Below are 20,956 nucleotides of genomic sequence, written 5' to 3'. Positions count from 1 at the left end.
TTCCTGAGCTCTGATTGTACTCTTCGAAAGCTCGAACAAAGCATATTTAAAATTTTTTCACTGGTGTCTGGATCATGCCGCCTCAACAATATCGTCTTCCTCGACTAATCAAACTTAAGATCCCTTAAAATATTAATTTTCAACGATTATTACTTTAGATTTCAGTTGGCCTTACAACGTAGAGATGACTGAACAACAAGACCCCAAGGCCAACCACATATCATCTAACGAGATCTTCAACAGGAATGAAATGTCCATAAGGAAAATATGTAACTAAATTCTCAATTTTTTCAATTTTTTACAGTTTTTACTTCTTTATTTGGATCATCAGCGTATCAAACATGCTTCCTTTGAGTGAATATTTTGCAGCACGAAAATGAGATTTAAAAACCAATAAATAAGAGCAGCTTAGCTGCTAAGAATGACAACAACAGAACTCGTCATCCAATGTTCTTGCGACAGGGAAATAAAATAAATGTTGCATAGCCGTTCCAACCACGGCTACATTTTTAACACCTTAATTGTCCACAAGCCTTGGCTCTTTCATGAAGTAAGTTTTTATTGTCCGAGTAGTATTCGAAACGAAAAATAACTAAAAAATTTCAATTCTAGATTGATGCCTCCAACGACCATGGATGGGATATTGGCTTTGGCCCTCCTTATCCAGTGTTAGAGAAATTATACAAAACACATAGACGTTACTACCAGGTGGCCTCCGCCCAGCACTCCAACAACGCTACTAGATGGCAGCTGCCACTGGGGTATGCTAGAATGATTTTCAGCATTGAGGAATAATGGAATAATGATCCCCGAGTTTGAATTCTATCTCTTCTATCGAGACAATTTTAGCCATTTTGATTTTGGAATCATTTGATGCTCCCACCGTCATCACTCACCTCGGGCAAGACAATGTCTAACAGCTAGATATACTAACTAATCAGCCGGGCGCCAGCCGTCTTTCCGATTACAGCTCTCTCCTACTACACCAAACCAACTACACCGACCTGGGGCATCATTGCTCCTCGGACTTCATCATCATCATCATCTCTTTCTCTCACCATCCATTCAATCCGTCGACATGGAGAAAGCCTGTGGCAACAGCGCCTGCAGAAACACCTTCATCTGCCACAATGACAAGAAAAAGTATTGCTCCAACCGCTGCTACCCTTCTGTCATTGCCCGTGCGGCTGCTAAACAGGCCGCCAGGAATGGTGCCCTGGCTGGGGTTGCTAACTGTGCCTCTTTGGACACTGTGAGGACTACAACTACTCATACTCCTGCGCCAACCTACTATGAGTCGCCGGATGACATCCCTACTCGCAAGGCAGGGGATGATTCATGGATCCAATCACCACATCCAGGCTGCTCTCCTCCCACGACAGGCTTTGGCAGACCCCGTCGTGATCCTGCTCCTCCCTCCACCACTCAGCCAGCATGCATTGTAGGCGTCAACGTACAACTTCCGGCTCGTTCTCCTCCAAACGTTCGGCCATATTCGACGCCTCCACCGACCAATCGATCTCCTAGACCAACTACAATCATTCAGCCACCACGCATCTCCCACGGAGACCTAGACGATCCACAATTGGCTCTTTCGTCTCCACTCTTTCCTTCTTGGGCCCCGTCCCCACTTACGTACCAAGCCCGAGCCCTCCGGGCTGTTACTCCCATTGGCCGTGCGCTACGAAAGGCTGCGACTCTCGTCCTTTGTCACAACACAGCCTGCTACAACACCTTTTCACGCACGTCGGGCAGCCGACAGTACTGCAAACCATCATGTCGCCCTTCCAGCTCAGGAAGGCTTTTCACTTCCACTCCGACAATTTCACCTCCGGCATGCAGCCCACAGCACTCACCTGATGAAGACGACACTTCCACCACTCCAGACTCACGTGACCCCAACGCCAGCCCCTTGCTGGCCACTCCATCTCCAGTCATCCAAACAGCTGAGGACGCTCAAGCTCACGTGACACTACTGTGCCACCATTCTCCAGGCTCTCCCCTTGCCGCTGCTGCTGTCGTTTCTCCCCCTTACGGGGGGTCTAGCTGGCCTACCTCTGACACTGAGGCGATCCTGAATGAATCGGTGGGCTCAATCTCCAGTCTCCAACAACGCGCAGTGAATTTCATCACTTCTCCAGTTTCTTCCGAGTCTGATGTTGAGGAACAGGAGGAAGATGAAATCTCCCCGGGGGGTCTTTTCTTGAATCACTGGGCCCCAATTATTTTTAACTGTTCTTCTAGGGAAGAGTTAAACATAATTTCCGATGGCCTTGCAGCCGACTGGCACAGGCTTACATTGAAAGCCGAATCACCTGCACGTTCCGCCGACAGATTGCCCCGCCGTCCCAATCCACCAACAGATAGCCCTCCACACCGTAGGCGCGGCCAGTCCAGACAACAACAACAAATCAGAAAGAAGAACAACTCCAAGCGATGGGAAGCGGCCAGCGAGCTTCAAGCCCTTTTCAAACGCTACCCCCGGCGCGCAGTTAGGAAGGTTTTGGGTGAGTCCTCACAGTGCTACACCGGCTCAACTGAGTCGGCAGCTTCGTTCTTGCGCGGCGCTTACGAACAGCTAGGCCCAGATCCTAGCGCCATTCAAGAAGCAAGAAGCACCTATGACAGCTGCAACTGGACCCAACCATCCGACGACGAATCCAACGGCCTAGCCAGCCCCCTTTCCAAGGAAGAGATAGCATGGAAGCTCAAGCTCGCGTCTAACGCTGCGCCAGGAGCCGACGGCGTTGAGTACAAGGATATCAGCCGACTTGACCCTGATGGCCGCCTACTGGAACTACTCTACCGCGCGGTTTGGCAATTCGGCGTCCCGACTTCATGGAAAGCTGCCCGCACGATTCCGGTTTACAAGAAGGGAGCAACCGAAGACTACGGCAATTTCCGCCCCATCACCCTTCTGTCTACACTGTACAAACTCTTCTCATGCTCCATCTCTTCTAGACTTACAACGGTCGCGTGTTACAACTCGTGGCTATCCCTGGAAAAGAAAGGGTTTCTCCCAGGTGCACACGGCATTCAGGAATATACGATGCTCCTTGAGTGCGCCATAGAGCAGGCAAAACTGAAAAAGAGAAACCATACCATCTGCTGGCTGGATCTGGTGAATGCTTTCGGATCCCTTCCTCACGACTTCCTCTACCAGCTTTTTTCCAGCTTACCAATCCAGGATGCCCTCAGGAATATCCTGGGGGATATTTATTCGGATAACATCTTTGAATTTGTTGTCGGGAGCGAAATCGTGTCCATCAGACCCACATCTGGCGTCCGTCAAGGGGACGGCCTGAGCTCAATTATTTTAAATCTTGCAGCTGAGCCTCTCCTGCGCTGCGCCAAGAGTCCTCAGAACAGTGGCTTTCTACTTTTCTGCGCCTACCTCAAAGCCACTGCTTACACCGACGACATTTCGTTGGTCGGCCCCTCCCCTGAGGACCTACAGCCAACTCTAGACGCCATGATGGTTGTGGCGGCTGCTCTTGGCCTCCGATTTAATGCAGCCAAGTGCTCCTTTCTTACCATCTCCAAGGGCAAGGCGGATCCCGATGCCAGCCTGCACATCCGTGGAGTCCCGATTCGCTCGATGGCCGCAGGTGAGCATGAAGTTGGGGTCCCAATGGGCACCCGCCTCACGTTCCGCCCGGCTTCTTACCTTCCTGGCAAGCTCACCTTGTTAGCCGACTCCGATCTGGCCCCCTGGCAAAAATTAGAGGTTTTCCGTGCCCACCTGCTGCCCACGGACCTGTGCACCTAGGACCTACCTTCCCATTCGTGATTGGGGCTCTTGGATCGTGGCTCCCATCGAACAACTCCATCGCTGCTGCACTAGCCATCCGTCCGGGTGCCTGGACGGCCCTTCGTCGTAAGTGTCGGCTCCTGGCAATCCGTGGGTCCGTCCGAATCATCACTGATCACATCCGTCGTAATGATCGACCTGCCCCCTCCGTTCATTAATTTTCGCCATTTCATTCCTCACTCCATTCATTTTCACCCTTCACTATCTCTCTTCCCGTCCTCTTGTTACACGTCACATTTCCATACGTCCCTCCTCCTCTTCTCTCGCTCTTCTCACGTCCCATTTATTTTTTTGTCATCGTATCTAAAAAACAAGTCCCGTATTTTATGTTTTCTCCCGCACTCTTCGTTTTTAATTTGTCAGATATATCGTTGTCACTAAATTGGTGAAATAAATCTTCTATGCATGAGGAAGAAATATGAGCCAGCCGATTACTCCGCTGCTTGACAATTAAAAAGGAAGATCGGAGCTAAGAAAGTGGCAGCGGAGAGGGAATTGCTGATTAAAAAGTTTGCAAAAACCCCTATCAAGTCCCAGATGGCTGTCTACGAAAATCAACTAAAATATCAGAACGAATCACAGGTTTCAATGCCACCTATTTTGCGAGCTTGGCAACTTCGAGGAGGTACTACCATGTTTCTTGTTTTTAAGTTAACAACAAATCTAATTCAAATCATTTATTGTTATTCAATAGACAAAGACGCATAAGATGAAACGGAAATTTGAGTCCAAAAACGATAAAGTCTTCGTGCAAAGCTGAAAACTAAAGAACACGAGATATTCCGGCTTAAAGCTTTACTGTGTGGGTTGAGACTTCACGATACGGTGAAAAAAAGTCGATAAGATGCAAAACATTTGCATCCAAACAAGTGGGAAAAGTTTTAGGCTAAATTGAAAACTTCCTCTTTGTTAAATTTTCCATCGCTATTTCCTGCCCTCAAAATACTTATGCAACCAAAATTTGTTGTTCAACAAAAAAATATTTAAAACACCTAAATTCTGTAAATATAACATGTTTCGATACCAAAACTAACGAACTGATGTGTAATTACGTCGCGTGCAAGTATTACCTAATTCAATTACAAAAATATGATCCCGAAAGACATTCGAGAATCAAATTGTAAAAAAAAACGTCAGGGGTCTTCAATAACAAAAATTTAGGTGAAAATACTCGAATTTAGAATTAGAAAATGAAAGACTTAAAAAAATTGAGTGAAAACAGTCAAATTCAAATCATGGAGAGTTGAACAATCAGATTCAAATAAAAAAACAATGTGTGCCACCCAGAAGTACCCAACTTAAAAAAAAAGGTGTAAAGAGACAATATAATCCAAACACAAACACACAAGCAGAAAAAGCTGTCTTTTATAGCATAAACTCTTTGATTTCCTTGAATACACGTGTTTGGTTGTCGAAGAAGGTTCTTGTAGTTTTCCCACCTGACCATCGAGATGGCTGACCAACACTCAGATTTTGTAATTGATGTACAGTTTACTTAGTGCATTATATATGCACACACTGTGTTAAATTAAGTCTAACATTAGTATGAGTTAATGTCAGCATTGCCTAATTCCATTACTGCAAGAAATACATTTCATTATTTGTTTTAGTGGTTATTTTTGTAAAATAGTTATTGGATCTAACAAGATTTATCTTACTTGAAAATAATTTAATAATTATAAAATAAATAAACCTACAAATACCAGTGACATTGAAAAATAAACTAGGCAGTTTAATGTAAAGGTACCTTTTACATTTTAATTTATCTAACTTCTACTTTAAATTAATATTTTTCTACTAAATTTTTTTAACCAGTAATAATAGTGGATATTACATAATCCTTTTAAAATTCAATTCTTTACAACAAAAATTCTATCCATAACACCATAATTTCCCACGCAAATGAATTACCAAATAATAATCCTTCCTGAACATGAATCTTAAATGAGTCACAGGATACCGATACACAAGACTTCAACCCATTTTAGCTGGAATTTAATCATAAGTGTCAAAATGAACTTCATGTGCTTTGCTTGCCACCTGCACAAATCAGGCGGTCAATTTTCCTCATATCTAAAATCTTCAATTCTCTGTTCGACAACAACCCTTCCTCTCCTCGTCAACACTAGGGCTGTAACCCAGGCCATGAAAACCCAGGCCACTGCCCGGGCTAAAGGAAAAAAAAAATATTCTGAAAAATATTCTAATGGGCTGAAACCACTAGATGACGTCACGCAGTTGTATATTATTTGAGTGATTTATAAAATAAATAGCACTAGACGAAAACTATTATTCTATGGGGTCATTTTGCGTTCCATAGTTAACCTACGTCAACTGGAAAAATGTTCCGTCATCTAGTCACTAGATGTCACATTCAAAATGCAAGCTATGAAAACAAAAGTAAACAAAGGTTAAGGAATTTTCACATTTAGGCCCATGGCTTTTCACGACACGATGAATAGTTAATGTTATCAAGAAAATAAACTTCACAAAAATGATTAAAAGAACCGGCGTAATTTTTTTAGTTTGGAGGTTTAGTAAATAAATTGCAGTTTTCCGGAAGCCATCACAACATTGAATAAAAACGAAGAACGATTGGTCGGATTCCCTTTTTTAAATGCATGCATTAAAAGTTTGGGGAAAATATCATCGTGAGAAGCCTTTTGTTTTATACGCAGTCTATTAAAATCATGGAATACGTATGTAATAGACCGTCATGAGAGACGGCAGACTCAAAATAGAAAATCGCTTGAATAATGAAAATGCCATTAAAAAAGCTTATTTGATTTGTTGTACACACGCCAACGAAATATGCTTGAAGAATAATCCCTTAGGGTTATAACCATTATTAACTTACCGTCAATTTCATACTTCGTTTTCAATTTTATGCTGAGATAAAAAGGCAATAAGAGCGATTGCGTGTAAACAAATTGTTCGCTATGTGTTCGCAATCAATATAATCCAATCACCATGGGGCTAACAATGTTCTAATTTGTCAAAAGAGAAACTTGTGAATACTTCTGAGTGTCAAAAATTGTCGTTTGAATACGAATACTTTCACCAGAGGTGGTGAAATCTCTGACTGGCCAGATCCCAAAGTTTTATCTAACGGCCGTGGGCGGATTACGGAACGTCGTCACACATCGGATACCTTGCTAACGCACGCAAGCCGATGTAAGCTAATAATTTATTTTTCCCATAAAAGAAAATTTGGCAAAACGGTCACTTTGATTGAAGTTAGATGTCGTTAGCATTGCATTGTTTTCATGCACATGTCGAAAATTCTTGCTTCTTTCTATGGCACGCCAAATCCATCACAAAAAAGTATAAAAAAAAGTTTCGCCGCAATTGGCTAGATATAAAAACTACATGAACAAATTCCCTTTTCTTGCTCCAATTCGCGATAATTTTCTTCCTCGTGGGGATTTTATTTAAAGGACTCTTTAATTGCAAACCTATCCCATAAGGTCATGACCGCAGCACCAACGATAACACATTTAGAGCGCACAACACTTTCATTCGACGAAATTCAAAAGAGTGCACTGGCACTGCACTCAAACTTTCACTTCCGCACTCTCACTTTCACTGATATCCACATGGAATTTACCCGCTTCAAGGGAAGGGTATTAGGACTGATATAGAGACGCGCAGTTATTAAAGTACATTCAAGAGCCAACCGCTGGAACACAACCTACTATTTGTTAACAACAATGAAATTCCATCCAACATTTCCATAAGGGAGTGTTCCGTTTGGACCGACTCAGGAACTCTCATGAAGTAATAACATCATATCGTGACATCTCTATACAGCGGGTCAGGCATGCAACTTCTTTCACGGTTGCCCCCTTGACCCCCGTGTGATCCGTCCAATTATTCGGAAACGGGCACACAGTGGCACCTTTCATAATATATTACTTTGCGTCAACTGCTATGGCATAGTTCCGATTATTTGACGTCGTGCAAGTTTTTTTCATAAATTTTTGCCCTTAATTTCGCTTACTTTTCACTTCACCCGTCCCAAGATTTGAACTCGTAACCTTTAGTGTGCTAAGCACAGTCGCTAAGGATTGATACAAAAAAAATTATATTTCATCAACATTCGATAAGAATGTGCTGTTCCTCTCAAAGGAATTCTGGGAATGATATTGATATATGTTATTCGAAAAAAATTGCAGAAAGAAATAAAACATAAAACCATAATAAGAATGTAAAATGTTATTAAATAAGTTTCAAAAATAATAAGAATAGAAAAAAATCAAAAAAGGTCGTACCTAAAGGGAAACTTGCAAGTGGCGAGCGAAGCGAGGGGTCGGATTTCCGATAATTTTCCCTCTTGGAAGTTTTTGACACAAATTTCATAATAGTTATTTAAAAAAACTGCATATAATTTATTTAGCTATTTAGTTCATTTACTATTCATTTTCAATACCGGTTTGTAATTTAAAATCTAACATATAGCAGTTAGCTACTTTTCTCATTTTACCACAAGATGGCATAGGAGTTTAGCCAGTTTACTTTGCTATTCGCTTTACCAAAATGTATTTGGATTTTGTTGCTTTCGCACCCTATTGTTTTTATATTTAGTTTTAATTGCGTTTACCTTTTATCGGTTCGTGTTTCCGAACTTGACATGCGTGCTTCTAGATGCCTCGTCGAATTGTAACTTAATAAAAGGTCAAAGTTCAATTCCTGATGCATTAATAAAGTCGTGTGCAGTATTCTGTTTGTTGCACTAAATGTGTAATTACGTCGCGTAAAAGTTCCGTCAGTACACATTATCTAAAAACATTCATCCTACATATCACTTTAGTAGGATACTTGTTATGCAACAAGAATTGTTATCAAACAATTTTTTATTTACAGATAAAGAAATTTTTATTAAATAAGTGTTTGATGTTGGACAGGGAATTTTAATTAAATTTTATCAAACAAGAAGTTTCAAATGAACATTTTTCCGTTCGTTGGATTTACAGCATCTTTTTGCGTATGATGAAGTTTAAATTCAATCAATTGAGCTTCAAGTCGTGAGATCTTTTCTTCTTTTTTGTAAATTGGCACGAAGTTTCTACCGTTTTTACTGATGATTTCGTTTTATCTTATGTGCCTTATCTATTGACAAACAATAATTGTGTAAAAGATTTGTTGTTATTAACTGCCAAACAAGAAGCACGGAAGTAACTTCACTAGTGTTGCCAAGCTTGCAGACAAGGCGACATTGAAATTTGAAATTTGTTCTGCTACTTAATTAGAGTTGATATTGGTAGAGAGAAGTCTGAGAAATGAAAATAATTTGGGGTTTTAACAAACTTCTTGATTAGTAAAGCCCACTCCAGTGCCACTTTCTTAGCTGCAACCTTCATTTTTAATTTGCGAGCAGTGAACTTATCCTACGAGGGGGATTCCTTCTTCCAATGAAGACTATCTGGTTTGTTCTTTTCAGTTTATACTGGATCCGTCTGGCCACAGCCAATATCACAGCCATGGTAATTTGAGTCATCGATCTAAAGTTAAACTTTTTTAGTTATTCGGTTCGAATACCACTCAGACAATAAAAACTTACATCTTGAAACAGCCAAGGTCGGTGCACGATTAAGTTGTTAAAAATATAGCAGTGACTGGATTTGTTGTGCAACTTTTTTTTAGTTCACGGTTACAGGTATACATTGAATGACAAAAACTTACGTTATCACAGGCAGCAACAGATCTTCGGATCTTCCCTTACTTCTTTGTTGCTCTATGCCATTTATTTTGCTGCAAAATAATCACTCGGAGTAAGCTTGTTTGTTGAACTGATCCAAATAAAGGAAGTAAAGTCTGTAAGAACTTACAATTTATAATTTATAGTAGCATATCAGACAGTTTGTGCATATTTAATGCACTTTGATAATTGTGCGTCAATTACAAAAAATCAGTGTTGGTGCAATTGCCAGCCATCTCGATGGTCAAATTATGTGAAAACAACTTAAGAACCTTTTTCGACAACAAAAAATGTAGAATGTAGTCAAGAAAATGAATGTAATTATGACAAAAAAAAAGCTTTCTTTTTAATTTTTTAAAAAATAAATCCCTATTTAACCCTTTTCATTTAGATAAAGGGTCAAGACATGATTTGACTGTTGAGAGAGCACACGATTTTGGGGTTTCCGGGCACATTTTAGTTTAATTATCAACACCATTCGAACAATCGTGCCTATACTTTTTGAATTTGAAGCAATATTGACTTTTCATCCTTGATTTTACGACTTTTCAAATCATTATCGTAAATAATGTAAATCGTGTTCGTCCAGTTCATGCATCATTAGTTGGCTCTGTTGTTGCATGAATGATACGTTTGTGTGTATCAGTTATGACCACTGTTGACAGTTGACTGTCGGAAGACAACACAATTGGATGATTAGTATCTTCCGGAAGAGACGCTTGCTGTAGCCAATTACCAACTCTGATGATTCCAAAGGGATCTAAAAATGTTGTAAGATTGGCTAGTGATGAAGCTGTTGGCACTGGTCGTCCTTTGGCCAAACACATGAACTCGTCGTCGAAGAAATGCCGTTGATCAAATCAAATAATGAATCGGAGTGCTTCACGAAGTTCAGGAGCTTTGACATAAGGAGAAAACTGTCGATTTTTTGAATTGATGTGACGATTGTTGACCAACTGGAGTAGTCAAGCGAGGATGCGCTTCAACTTGTGTAGATTTGACAAGTTTTGGATTAAGTTAAAGACGGGATGGTCGTGGGTAAATTGAATGTAGCCGACCCATTTTGCCGGTGATACTTCGGGATCGTCTGATGATGGTTCTATTATTACGCTTGTTGAGGGCCAAGAAGATTGAGGTAAGGCGAGAAAATCTGGGCCGTGGAACTTTCTGTGTTGAGTTAAGAGATAAGTAGCGGGAATGCCATTCTAACAATCGTTGGTCGGATTCAATTCACCTGGGATGTGGCGCCACTGAGAAGCGGCACTTTTGTCAAGAATTTCGGTGATTTGGTGTGCGACAAACGCATGATATTTGCACGATTTTGAATGGATCCATTGGAGAACAGTTTGGGAATCGCACCAGTAGACTACTTGCGTTGCGATGGGTCCAAGCTCCTTGATGGCTGGGTCACATAGTCGAACGCCTAGCACTGCACCTTGTAGCTCCAAAAGCGGATTGAATAGAAATGTAGGTAGACACAGACGCCGAAACCAAGCTCGAATGTGGCGGAACAGAAATGAAGCTCATAGGAGATGGGTTTTTCTTGTAGTCGGAAGCAGCACGGAATCTTGATGGAAGCGATTGCTGAAAGTGCTTTTGTCCATGCCATCCAAATTTCTAGCAGTGTAGGAGGTAGTGGATCATCCCAATCAGCGCCGGATCGCCAAATGTCTTGAAGTAGTATTTTGGTTGTTATTACAATTGGAGAGAGAAATCCGAGTGGGTAAAAAACGGAAGCTACTTCTTGGAGCACCTCACGTTTGTCTTTGGCTTGGATTTTGATTGAAGATTTAAAGTAGAATGAGTCATGTTGAAAATTCCATAGAAGCCAAGAGTCCGTTCGATTGAGAGTTTGTCAGCATCGAGATCGAGTGATCGTGAAAGATCGGAATGATCGACGGTGGCTAGGACAGATCGGGAGGATGAGAGCCATTGGACCATGTTGAAGCCACCAAACTTTAACAATGCTGAGACATTCTTGTGATAGCTTCTTCTTCTGTTTCTGTAGAATCCAAATAATTGTCGACGTAGATGTTTTTACTGAGTCGGCTACGTCGGGGAACCGGCTGCCGTAATTTTCTGATGTTTTTCGTAGCGCGTAAATGCAGCTGGTTGTAGACGATACACTGTTAAAAAAAGATTCCCGATTTCTGGTAATTAGCCATACCAAAAACAGGTAGTTATCCCCTAATATTGGTACACATTTCATTTATATAGTTTTAACCCCCTGAAAGTGTGAACCACCCTTTCTGGACCACCTCTTTCTGGTAACTAACCCCTAAAATTGTCATGGTCGTCAAGGAAACTGTAACTCTATGTAGTATGTAGTAATATCCATCACTATTATATATCTGATAAAAAAATAATTTTTTTTATTTCAAGTTCAATGTATTTATACTTAATTGAGTTTATTCATCCCTACACATTAATTGCGACACTTCAGTTTTAGTAACAACAAATTCGTGATCAAGAAATGTGCGACACAAAGATGGAGTGTGTGAACGATACACATTAAAATCACTTAAATCATCTAAAGACAAAGCCATATGAAATTGATCTGTCCTTTTTTTAACCTTGAAAGCTTGAAAATGTTCATCAAATGATACAGTATGAAGCATTTCACACACAAATATTATTTGCTCCAGATACCTTACAATATTTACTATACGTCCAAATTGATGCAAACCTGACTGACACATCACAAGTATTATGGTGGTCCCAGCTTTAAACAATGTAGAACCAATCTTAATCCATTTGAAAACATCAACATTCACAGATAAAATCATGATATTAAGAAGAATTGCTATTTGTCCAGCACATTTCATGGAAGAAAGAAGGCGTTGTTTGAAACGTGATTGAACGGAATACTTAAACGATAACAATTTGTTACCGGACGATAGAAACTATTGGCATTGCCACTGCTAATGCCTGTGTGATAATGTTTTAGGGACGTTAATGTAATTCCTGATTCTTCTCTGCAGTTGTTTAAAATAACTATGTTTTGCCTCGTAACGCATACACCAAAATGCTCCAAGTGGCCCAATCTAGCGAATAATCCTTGGATAATGAACCAAATGGTGCATCTTGGGAATAATATCTAAATCAAAACTATTCTTATAACCAACGAGGTATTCATCAATAAGAGTCTCCAATTGCTCCAATTGAAAACTAGATATTGACGAAGCAAAAACTAATCTGCATATATTTAAAAGTGTGGTAAAACAAGTCCACGCAATATCATCTTCTGGAATATTAACACCAACCATTAAAGGCAGATTAACTCCAAGAAGCCACAACTGAGTAGCAGACTGTTTAAGTTTTTTGTTCAATTTTTTAGGTTTAGAGTTATTTTTTGTTTTTTTGTCAGAAAATTTCAAATGAAGGGGTTTAATTTTTTATGTTTATCTCTCGCTTCTACTGTACCGTACTGAAAATTTGCTATTATGTTATTAAGTTGCCCTAAAGTAAAGTACTTTTTCTTAAAAATGCAATATTGAAGAAGTGCACAAATTGTGACAGAAAGAATACCTTCTAAAATGTCGTGCATCACATCTGGAGCACAGCCACCAATAACATGAAATCCCCGTAAGTCATTCAAAATGCAACGATTCTTAATACCATACAATGTGGACCAACGAGGTTGTAAATCAGGATCTTGGAGTCCATCACGCATGTCATGGTTTTCTTTTGTTCTTGGAATGTGTTCCGTATCAAAAAACTTTTCTTGGATGTCTTCTCGTGTCGTAACGCAAAACCTACACTTTCAAAACCCGTTGGAGAACCCAACATTAAAACCTCCTATTTGATGGCTTGCCAAATTGTCTGCTACCAGGGCTGCTAGAGTTCCATGAATTATTTTTCGTTCTCCACCGATGACAAATTCGTAACCAGCTTCTAGTTTTTATGTCGTCCAAAATGGGTTGAAGTATGAAATTGGCTCCATGTTCCAATAATGTTGTGTTGTAACAAATAGCCAATACATTGATGAATTTGAAGGCAGAACGAAACTTTGTTGGTAAATTTCCAATTGTGAAGTAGAAAAAGACTAGTTTGTTCTTCTTACTGTGATGTCCAACTTCAACACACATCTGCACCTCGTCGATGTAAACTTGTAACTGAAGGCCGAATGGGTTCTCCTGGAATACAGTTGAATTCCGGTATGCTTCTCCATCTTCAAATGTTGAATACAGCCCACGTTTCGTTTCCTTCTCTTTGTAAATCTCTGCCATCACATCAGGAAAATTTAAAATTTTTTGAAGTTGGTCTAATAAGGAAACGACCATGTATTTCTGATGTTTAAACACTTGCTGCTTTTCTTGCCGAACTCGTCTAAAGTCACTGACGCGTAGCGGTAGTACGATTTCTCTAGGGGCAATGATGCCAAAATGCCGTGTGAAATATTTGTTTTGTTTATACGGATTCTTCACATCTCTAAAAATAGTACTTTTGCAGAAGTCATGGCATCCCCAAGTAGCAAATCAGTATCCAAATTATTGTCCCTTAAGATTTCTTGGACAGCTCTAAACTTTTCCTTGATTACAATATCAATTAGTTTTTCAGTTTCTTGAATAATGAACCCGACATTAACTTGATTTAACTTTTCTTCTGAATACAGCTGTAGAACATAACGGGCGGCAGCATCTAGTTTAATAAAAATTTTAAGTTTGGATAACATATTGTGTTGTAAATACTACACATAGCAAGGCATGCATCAATAAATACCTTCGCCGTTAAGTTGTTCATCCTGCAAATCTAAATGTAGTGGTTGTTGTTCATGCTGATAGGCAACAACTTCATCAGCACCAACTTCTCTGTCGTCAACATCTGTGAATAACAATTAAAATGTATAATAAATTGAAAAACATGAAGCTTGTAACACTCAGAGTACCATTATTCATGATAATTCCTTGTTCATTTTGTTGGACATCTGTAGTCACATTAACTTTTTCAAAAAAACTGTCATGGTATTGCTTTAGATGTTGGTACAATGCATGGTAACTTTTGAAATACTCTTGATGATAACAATTTTTGCTGAATAAACATTTACTCTTAAACTCAGGTGAACCTTTGTGCATTAATGAATAATGATGAAGAAGTAATGTTCCTGTTCTGACAACAGAACCACAATTCTCACATTCATAAACATCCCATTTTTCTTGTGGTGTGTTTAATTTAGCAAAATAATCCATTTTTCACTCGTAATAAAATCAACTTTAGCCAAGAATTCTTGAACTTTAATGGCGTCAGGTTAACCGTTAACTCATAACTCATCAGGTTAACGGCATTCTCAATTAACTTTCATTCCGCATAACCTCATCAAAATTTATATTGTGCAACGCCAATGCAGTTTGCAATATATTTACAAATCAGTTAGTTAATTGAAAATTATTTTTTTCAATGGCAAGATATTTATAGTAATTAATTTTCAACATAATTTAATTGTACTCCCATTCAATGCCATTCACTTTTTTAAGTGACAACTTAGCTTATGCGGAATGAACGTGAGACAATTGAATTGAAGATTGAAGGAATCCACCATTTTGGATGCTGGGTACATTTGTCAAATACTAGAATTTAAGAATGGCTGAAAAATTTGTGTCAGTAGATGTAATCGGCGGCGTGGATAACAATTTACATTTGAAATAACCTTTAGTAACTGTGATGAAAAAGAAATGTCGGACACCACTTGTATTGCAAATACAATTAAAACTAAAAATAGATTTTTGAAATCTGCAATGGAAGATGGACTTTTTCACTTTGAACGACAGAGTAATTTCAATAAAGACAAGTGGGTTGTAATCAGGGATGACTCTCCGGCTAAGACAGACTCCATCCTTAGATGTGTAATTAATCAGAAATCTGTTAAAGTTAGTCCTTTACCTACTGATTTCACTGATAATCATGGTGAGCATAATTTGTAAAAAAATTTACACGCAAGAGAAAAATAATTTTGCATTTATTTCAGGTGATCATCTTGCTAATAACATATCAGGTACATCATTTTTCAGTCATATGAATTCAAAGATTATTATAATTAAAACTTTGGTGCATGTTCGTTGTTTTTAGGAACTGAGTTTCATGATACTGAATCCCTTTCAAGAAAAGAGAAATCTTATGGTCAGCATAACAAAAAAGATTGCAACACTTCAGTAGATGAATCTCTAGCAATGTCATCTCGTAACTCATCTACTCAATCCTCTACATGTGATGCAGCCTCAAGTGGTTCTCGGCGATCATTACCCCAACCAGGTCCATCTAAAAAACGTTCGCGTAATTGAACTATAGAAGTCGTTAGTAGTTAGAAAATGTCTAATATGTGTTTGTTTGTAAAATGTGTGGGTGTAGATGGATCTATTGTCATTTCGGAATCCACTTCAAGTAGTGAACGAAGTCGTTCTAGACTATCATCACCCCAACCTGGTCCTTCTAATGGAAGTTGTCAAAGATCTATTCGACAGAGATATGGTATACCTTTAACTACAATTTTTTGAAAGTATCACTTAAACAGCATTACTTACATGTATTTTTTAATGGAATGCATGGAAGTAGATGACTCTTTGAACATGTTGGAATCCACTTCAAGTAGTGAACAAAGTCGTTCTAGACTATCATCACTCCAGCCTGGTCCTTCTAATGGAAGTTGTCTAAGATCCATTCAACAAACAAATCGTCCCTGGTAGCACACTTACATCCATCGTCTATCATATAGATGTCTTAATGTCTAAATCAAATCTGATCTATCTGCAACCTAAATTGGATATCACATGGATACTCAATTTACTACGGCCTTATGCTATCTTCGTATAGATGTCCTATAGATCTACGTTTCTCATACGATCACGGACATCCATTTGTGTCTAGAAATTAGACGCTTAACAGACAGACGTAACATGACGTCTGTGAGATGTCTAAATTATCTGTGCACAGGATAGATGAGGAAGACAAGAACTTTACATTTTCATAATTTTAACTGCTAGTATTAATTTAAAGCCGTTGAACAAAACACAGTTAAAAAGCAACATAGAGTGGTGTAGTGGGTAGAGCACTGGAGTACCCCTCCAAAGAACGTGGTTTCGCGCCCATCGAGAAACTTTTCTTTTTTTCTTTTTGCTTAAATTTAAGTCTTTTGAAGACGGCTGTAAGCCGTACCCATTTGGATGTCTTACAGCGCGACATTAGTATAGACATAGGCAATCCTATGGACGTCGGGTTAAGACATCTCACTCGGCTGCAAAAGATGGGCGACGTACATCCTATAGATAGAGGCGTGCTACCAGGGGTATTCCTTCAACTACATTTTATTGAAATATCACTTTAAGAGCAATCAAGCACTACAAATGTGTTTTTTTTTCAAAGGTATGGATGTATCAATTGTCATTTCGGAACCCTCGACACCTAACGATACAAGTCGTTCTCGACGATCGCACAAACAAGGATATTTCAGACGTTCTCATTTATCTCACGAACAGAAAAAAAGTATCAATACAAGCAATTTACATTAGAAACTTGGCAACTTACGATATATGTTTCGTCTGCTGCTGGAATTATTCAAACAATTTTTAAATTTCAGGCAATGAAGATTCTTGCACCACCGACTCGGATAATAATGAAAACCAGGAAAAACAACAACCGAGTAGTAATATATATGTGAATTTTATTTATGTGATGTCAACACTAAAAAAATATTCATTTGAGGACAATTTGATCACGTTAACATTGATATGCGAAAGTATCGTTTGCCCGAGGGATTCGGCTATCTTTTTACACACAAACTTGATAACAAAATACCTTTGCATGCAAATGAATATTCGGGTGTGTGTAGAAAGTTGGCAGATTCGATCGAGTTATTCTCTTTACATCCTGAAAGGGACAGTGTTGAGAATTTCGTCTTAAAGTTCATCTTAAAATATCCCAACACTGTGTTAAACGAGATAGAACCAGGACAAACAAAGGTACTGTAACTATTACATTTAAAAAACTTACTTTTGCTAACATCTTTCTTTTTTAACAATCTTTAGAGATTTATTTTGTGGAAAATTTATCGCAGAATGTCTGTTAAAAGGATAGAAGCCAACCAGCAATTTACGAAGAAGGGGGGAAAGCCTGCTACGATTTTGTAAGCCGAGGACCAGGCAGTACAGTATTTGACGCATCTGTTAGAGTTGGTAAATTTTTCATGTTTGGATTCTATTAACTTTGGAGTAACGACCCACAATTCTATTTAGATATGGTGTCTTATTCTGCCAACGTCGAAATTATGTTGGAGCTAATTGCTAAATTTGGAAGCCCAGACGGGATAAAGAAGATATGGAGGTCAACATTTGAAGGGAGAAGATATGAAATTACAAGAAAAAGGACTAAAACAGATCTGCCCTTGTATACCTTGGACATTCTCAAGCAGTGCTGTCCGCTGTTAAACCAGTCTTATTTCGTGAGTTAATAGTTTTACTCCTTTACTAAATACTTCATTTTTCAAACAGCATTTCTTTTTATATCCGTGGTGAAATGGACATGATCTTTGGTGATGGAACCTGTGCAGCATTTATTGCGAATTGGACCAGAATTGCTCCAACAATTGTTGAAATTGCAAAAAAGTCGACAAACAAACATGTGAAGGCTCTACTGATTCAATATTCTAAAACACTGCTTCAACATAACGATAATGGTATAACATTCAATGAAGATTAACATATTATAAAATAAATAGTGAAAATTCATTACACATTTTCTTTAACAGATACTTTTCAGTGCGCAGCCTTGGAACTTATCCCTTTCCTCATTCCAGGAAAGAAAAAAACCATGGAAGCAAAACTTCATCTCCTTGACGTTAGAGAGGTATTACATGGTTTATTAAACTTCCCTCTCAAAGAATTTAACATGTTTTAATATGAATTAATTTTTCATGTCTAGGACACGGCCAGCTTTGAAGAAATTCTCTCAACCCTAAACGGCTGTTCCCATAATACTTAAAGTTGGGAAAACCTTTCACATCATAGCAGATAACGTCCCGTTTATGGAAGAATTGGATTCATGTTGCACTGCTTTGCTTCATTTGTTTTGTTATCTGTACGTATTTAATGTTAGGTATAGTCCCGAAGTTACCGCTGCTTTCCTGTTTATTCAACACGCCATTCTTGGCGTGGTTGATGATCTGTCTACGAAATCTGTACCGTTAAAAATGTTTTTAAAACAATTAGGAAAAGTTGTGACTAGTTCTGATGTGTAACATCAGACCTAGTTCCAACTTTTCTTAACTTTTCGTAATTGTTTGAATACTAAATGGTATTCAGCTGCTTTCTCGTATTCTTTCATTTTATACAATTTTCTCGTTAATACTTACATAACAAATGTTGTAACAAGTATTGTGACAATGAACAAATGAATCAAGACCATTATTGCACATCGTTATAGTAGCCTATTTATTTTTATTATACAGTACCTACCAGAAGTTTGGAAACGCGCGAGAGAAGCGGAAAGAAGCTTATGTAAAAAGCCAATTTTCGCCGCGTTCCCAAAAAATCAGGTTTTTGACGGAGGTTGTTGAAATTTTTTTTGGAAGTAGCCATTATGGTTGGCTACTTCCTGAATTTTTTTCAGATTTTTATATCTAAAGGGAGGGCAGCTACAAATGGATCAAAAAGTTTGGAAACACGCTGTAGAAGCGTATTAAAAAGTGGCTACTTTGCCGCTCTCTAGTTAGGGAAAAAATAACCCTACAAAGACGCCAAAAAAAGCAAAAAAAAAGAGCTTCATTATTTCTATGACAAGTGTCATTTTCAAATTTTTTGAGTTTCATTTAATATAATGAATTTTAATTTGAAAATGAGATTTGTCATTTTTGCCCATTTCTCCCCTTCAATCCCACCCCGCGGTGTTGTCGCGATTTCTCCTTTGTTTCATTTTATGAGGTGGGAAATTTTCGCCTTTGCTCTAGTAGGCGATATTTACCCTTCCTTTAGCTGTGCGTTGGCGACGGATGAAATCGGTCCAGCAATGCACCAACCGAATGTTGTACGGGGACCACGCGGGGCTCGCTAGTTTAGCTGATCCTTTTTTATTTCAATCATTTTCAATCAACACGCATTAACGTCGTCTTGCTTTTGGGGCGGAACTTTCAATCCGGCTTAATGCTGCCAATCTTTCACTAGTTTTTTTAGATCGACGACTTCGTTTCTGATTTTTAGAACAGGAACGGAGTAACAGGTTTGGATTTCGAAGGAACTGGTTTTGTTGCAAAGCAACGAATATAAGTTGTAAAAAAATATGTTGCTATCGTTGTCTAGACAATCGCCATCTTAGAACGACGATATTTTGAACGACATCTTTGCCGCGGTTGCTTTCGGGTTGCGGCCGTGGTACGTTCCGATTCTCGTCGTTTTTTTGTCGCCTTGCAGTCTTAGTTCGTCTGCCAGCGCTTTCGTGATCATCAAAACTTGACTTCCGGGATCCAGCAATCCATATCCGATCCAAGACCGGCCGTTTGCTTCAACACGCAATTAAACGATGGGCAACAAGGTTGTTTCGTCTTCGTAGCTTAAAGATACGGAGCCGTTAAATGTATTTGTTGAGGAGAGAGATGGCGTCGTGCTTGATCGCGGCGTCTCCGGATACATCCTCGATTCCTCGGCTCACCATGGAGATGAAAACGCTTGCATTCTTAAATTCCGCACTCACTTTACTTTGAACACTCGGAACTAAGATGGCGTTCGTCTAGACAGCGATAGCAACATCGTTTTTGTTTGCTACTTCTACTCGTTGGTTTGCATATAAGTATTTGAATCAAATTATTTGGTCAAAAAGATTAAGTCGATGAGCGCCAGCACAATGCGGGCATGACGCTATCCTTACCGTGGTGGAAAATACCATTGGTGTTGCGATCGGCTTTCTTTTCTTGTCGTTGTTGGTTTTTGGGTGATTGCTAGCGGGAAACTGGGCAGCAGAGTTGACGCCAACATAGAAGAAATATTCCGCCATATCGCGACGTCATCGAGCCAGCCATCCAGGTCGAGTATCATCGGCAGACGATCTTGAATTCGGTAGCTCTCTTTGGCCCACTTGCTGCGTAGAATCGGCGGAAGTTTTCCAACTAATTCGGCCAGAGTGGTGCTGCTGTGAAGCTCAAGTCCGTAGCCACCTAACAGCAAGGTTGCTACAACCGAATGAAGCGTCAATGAGAATGATTTTAGAGAATCGTAATCATTGTCTTTAAAAGAGGTAAGTTTTAAAAGCGCTGAGAAGCAGGCGGTTGAAACGATCCTCGGGTTTCCGAGCTTTTGATGCAACTCCGTCAGAGCAAATGATTGTTCTGGATCTTGATTGTCAAGCTCGTGCGGAGATGGTGTTGACGTTCCGCGTCGCTGAAACAGGTATCATGAATTTGTACCTTGAACGACTGTATGAACTTCGGCGGCTCAGCTTTCGGTGGCCTAGATGACGGACAAGATGTC

General features: G+C 39.4%; 2 protein-coding genes across 1 annotated transcript; both read left to right on the top strand.

Moving 5' to 3' along the window:
* The window catches only part of LOC124199241 (putative gustatory receptor 28b), an 86,406-nt gene that overhangs the window by 19,492 nt on the left and 45,958 nt on the right, over positions 1-20,956 (top strand).
* LOC124200539 lies at positions 1,079-3,769 on the top strand. The gene has a single exon (XM_046596809.1). It carries the CDS (start codon positions 1,079-1,081, stop codon positions 3,767-3,769), a length of 2,691 nt encoding a protein of 896 aa, XP_046452765.1.

Source organism: Daphnia pulex, chromosome 8, assembly GCF_021134715.1.
Source record: "Daphnia pulex isolate KAP4 chromosome 8, ASM2113471v1".
NCBI classification, from domain to species: domain Eukaryota; kingdom Metazoa; phylum Arthropoda; class Branchiopoda; order Diplostraca; family Daphniidae; genus Daphnia; species Daphnia pulex.
The sequence above is the reverse complement of the archived record's forward strand: the minus strand, read 5'-3'. Positions and strand labels throughout refer to the sequence as shown.

Excerpts from the sequence above, each read along its gene's own strand:
- LOC124200539 (XM_046596809.1), top strand. The coding sequence starts at position 1,079 with ATGGAGAAAGCCTGTGGCAACAGCGCCTGCAGAAACACCTTCATCTGC.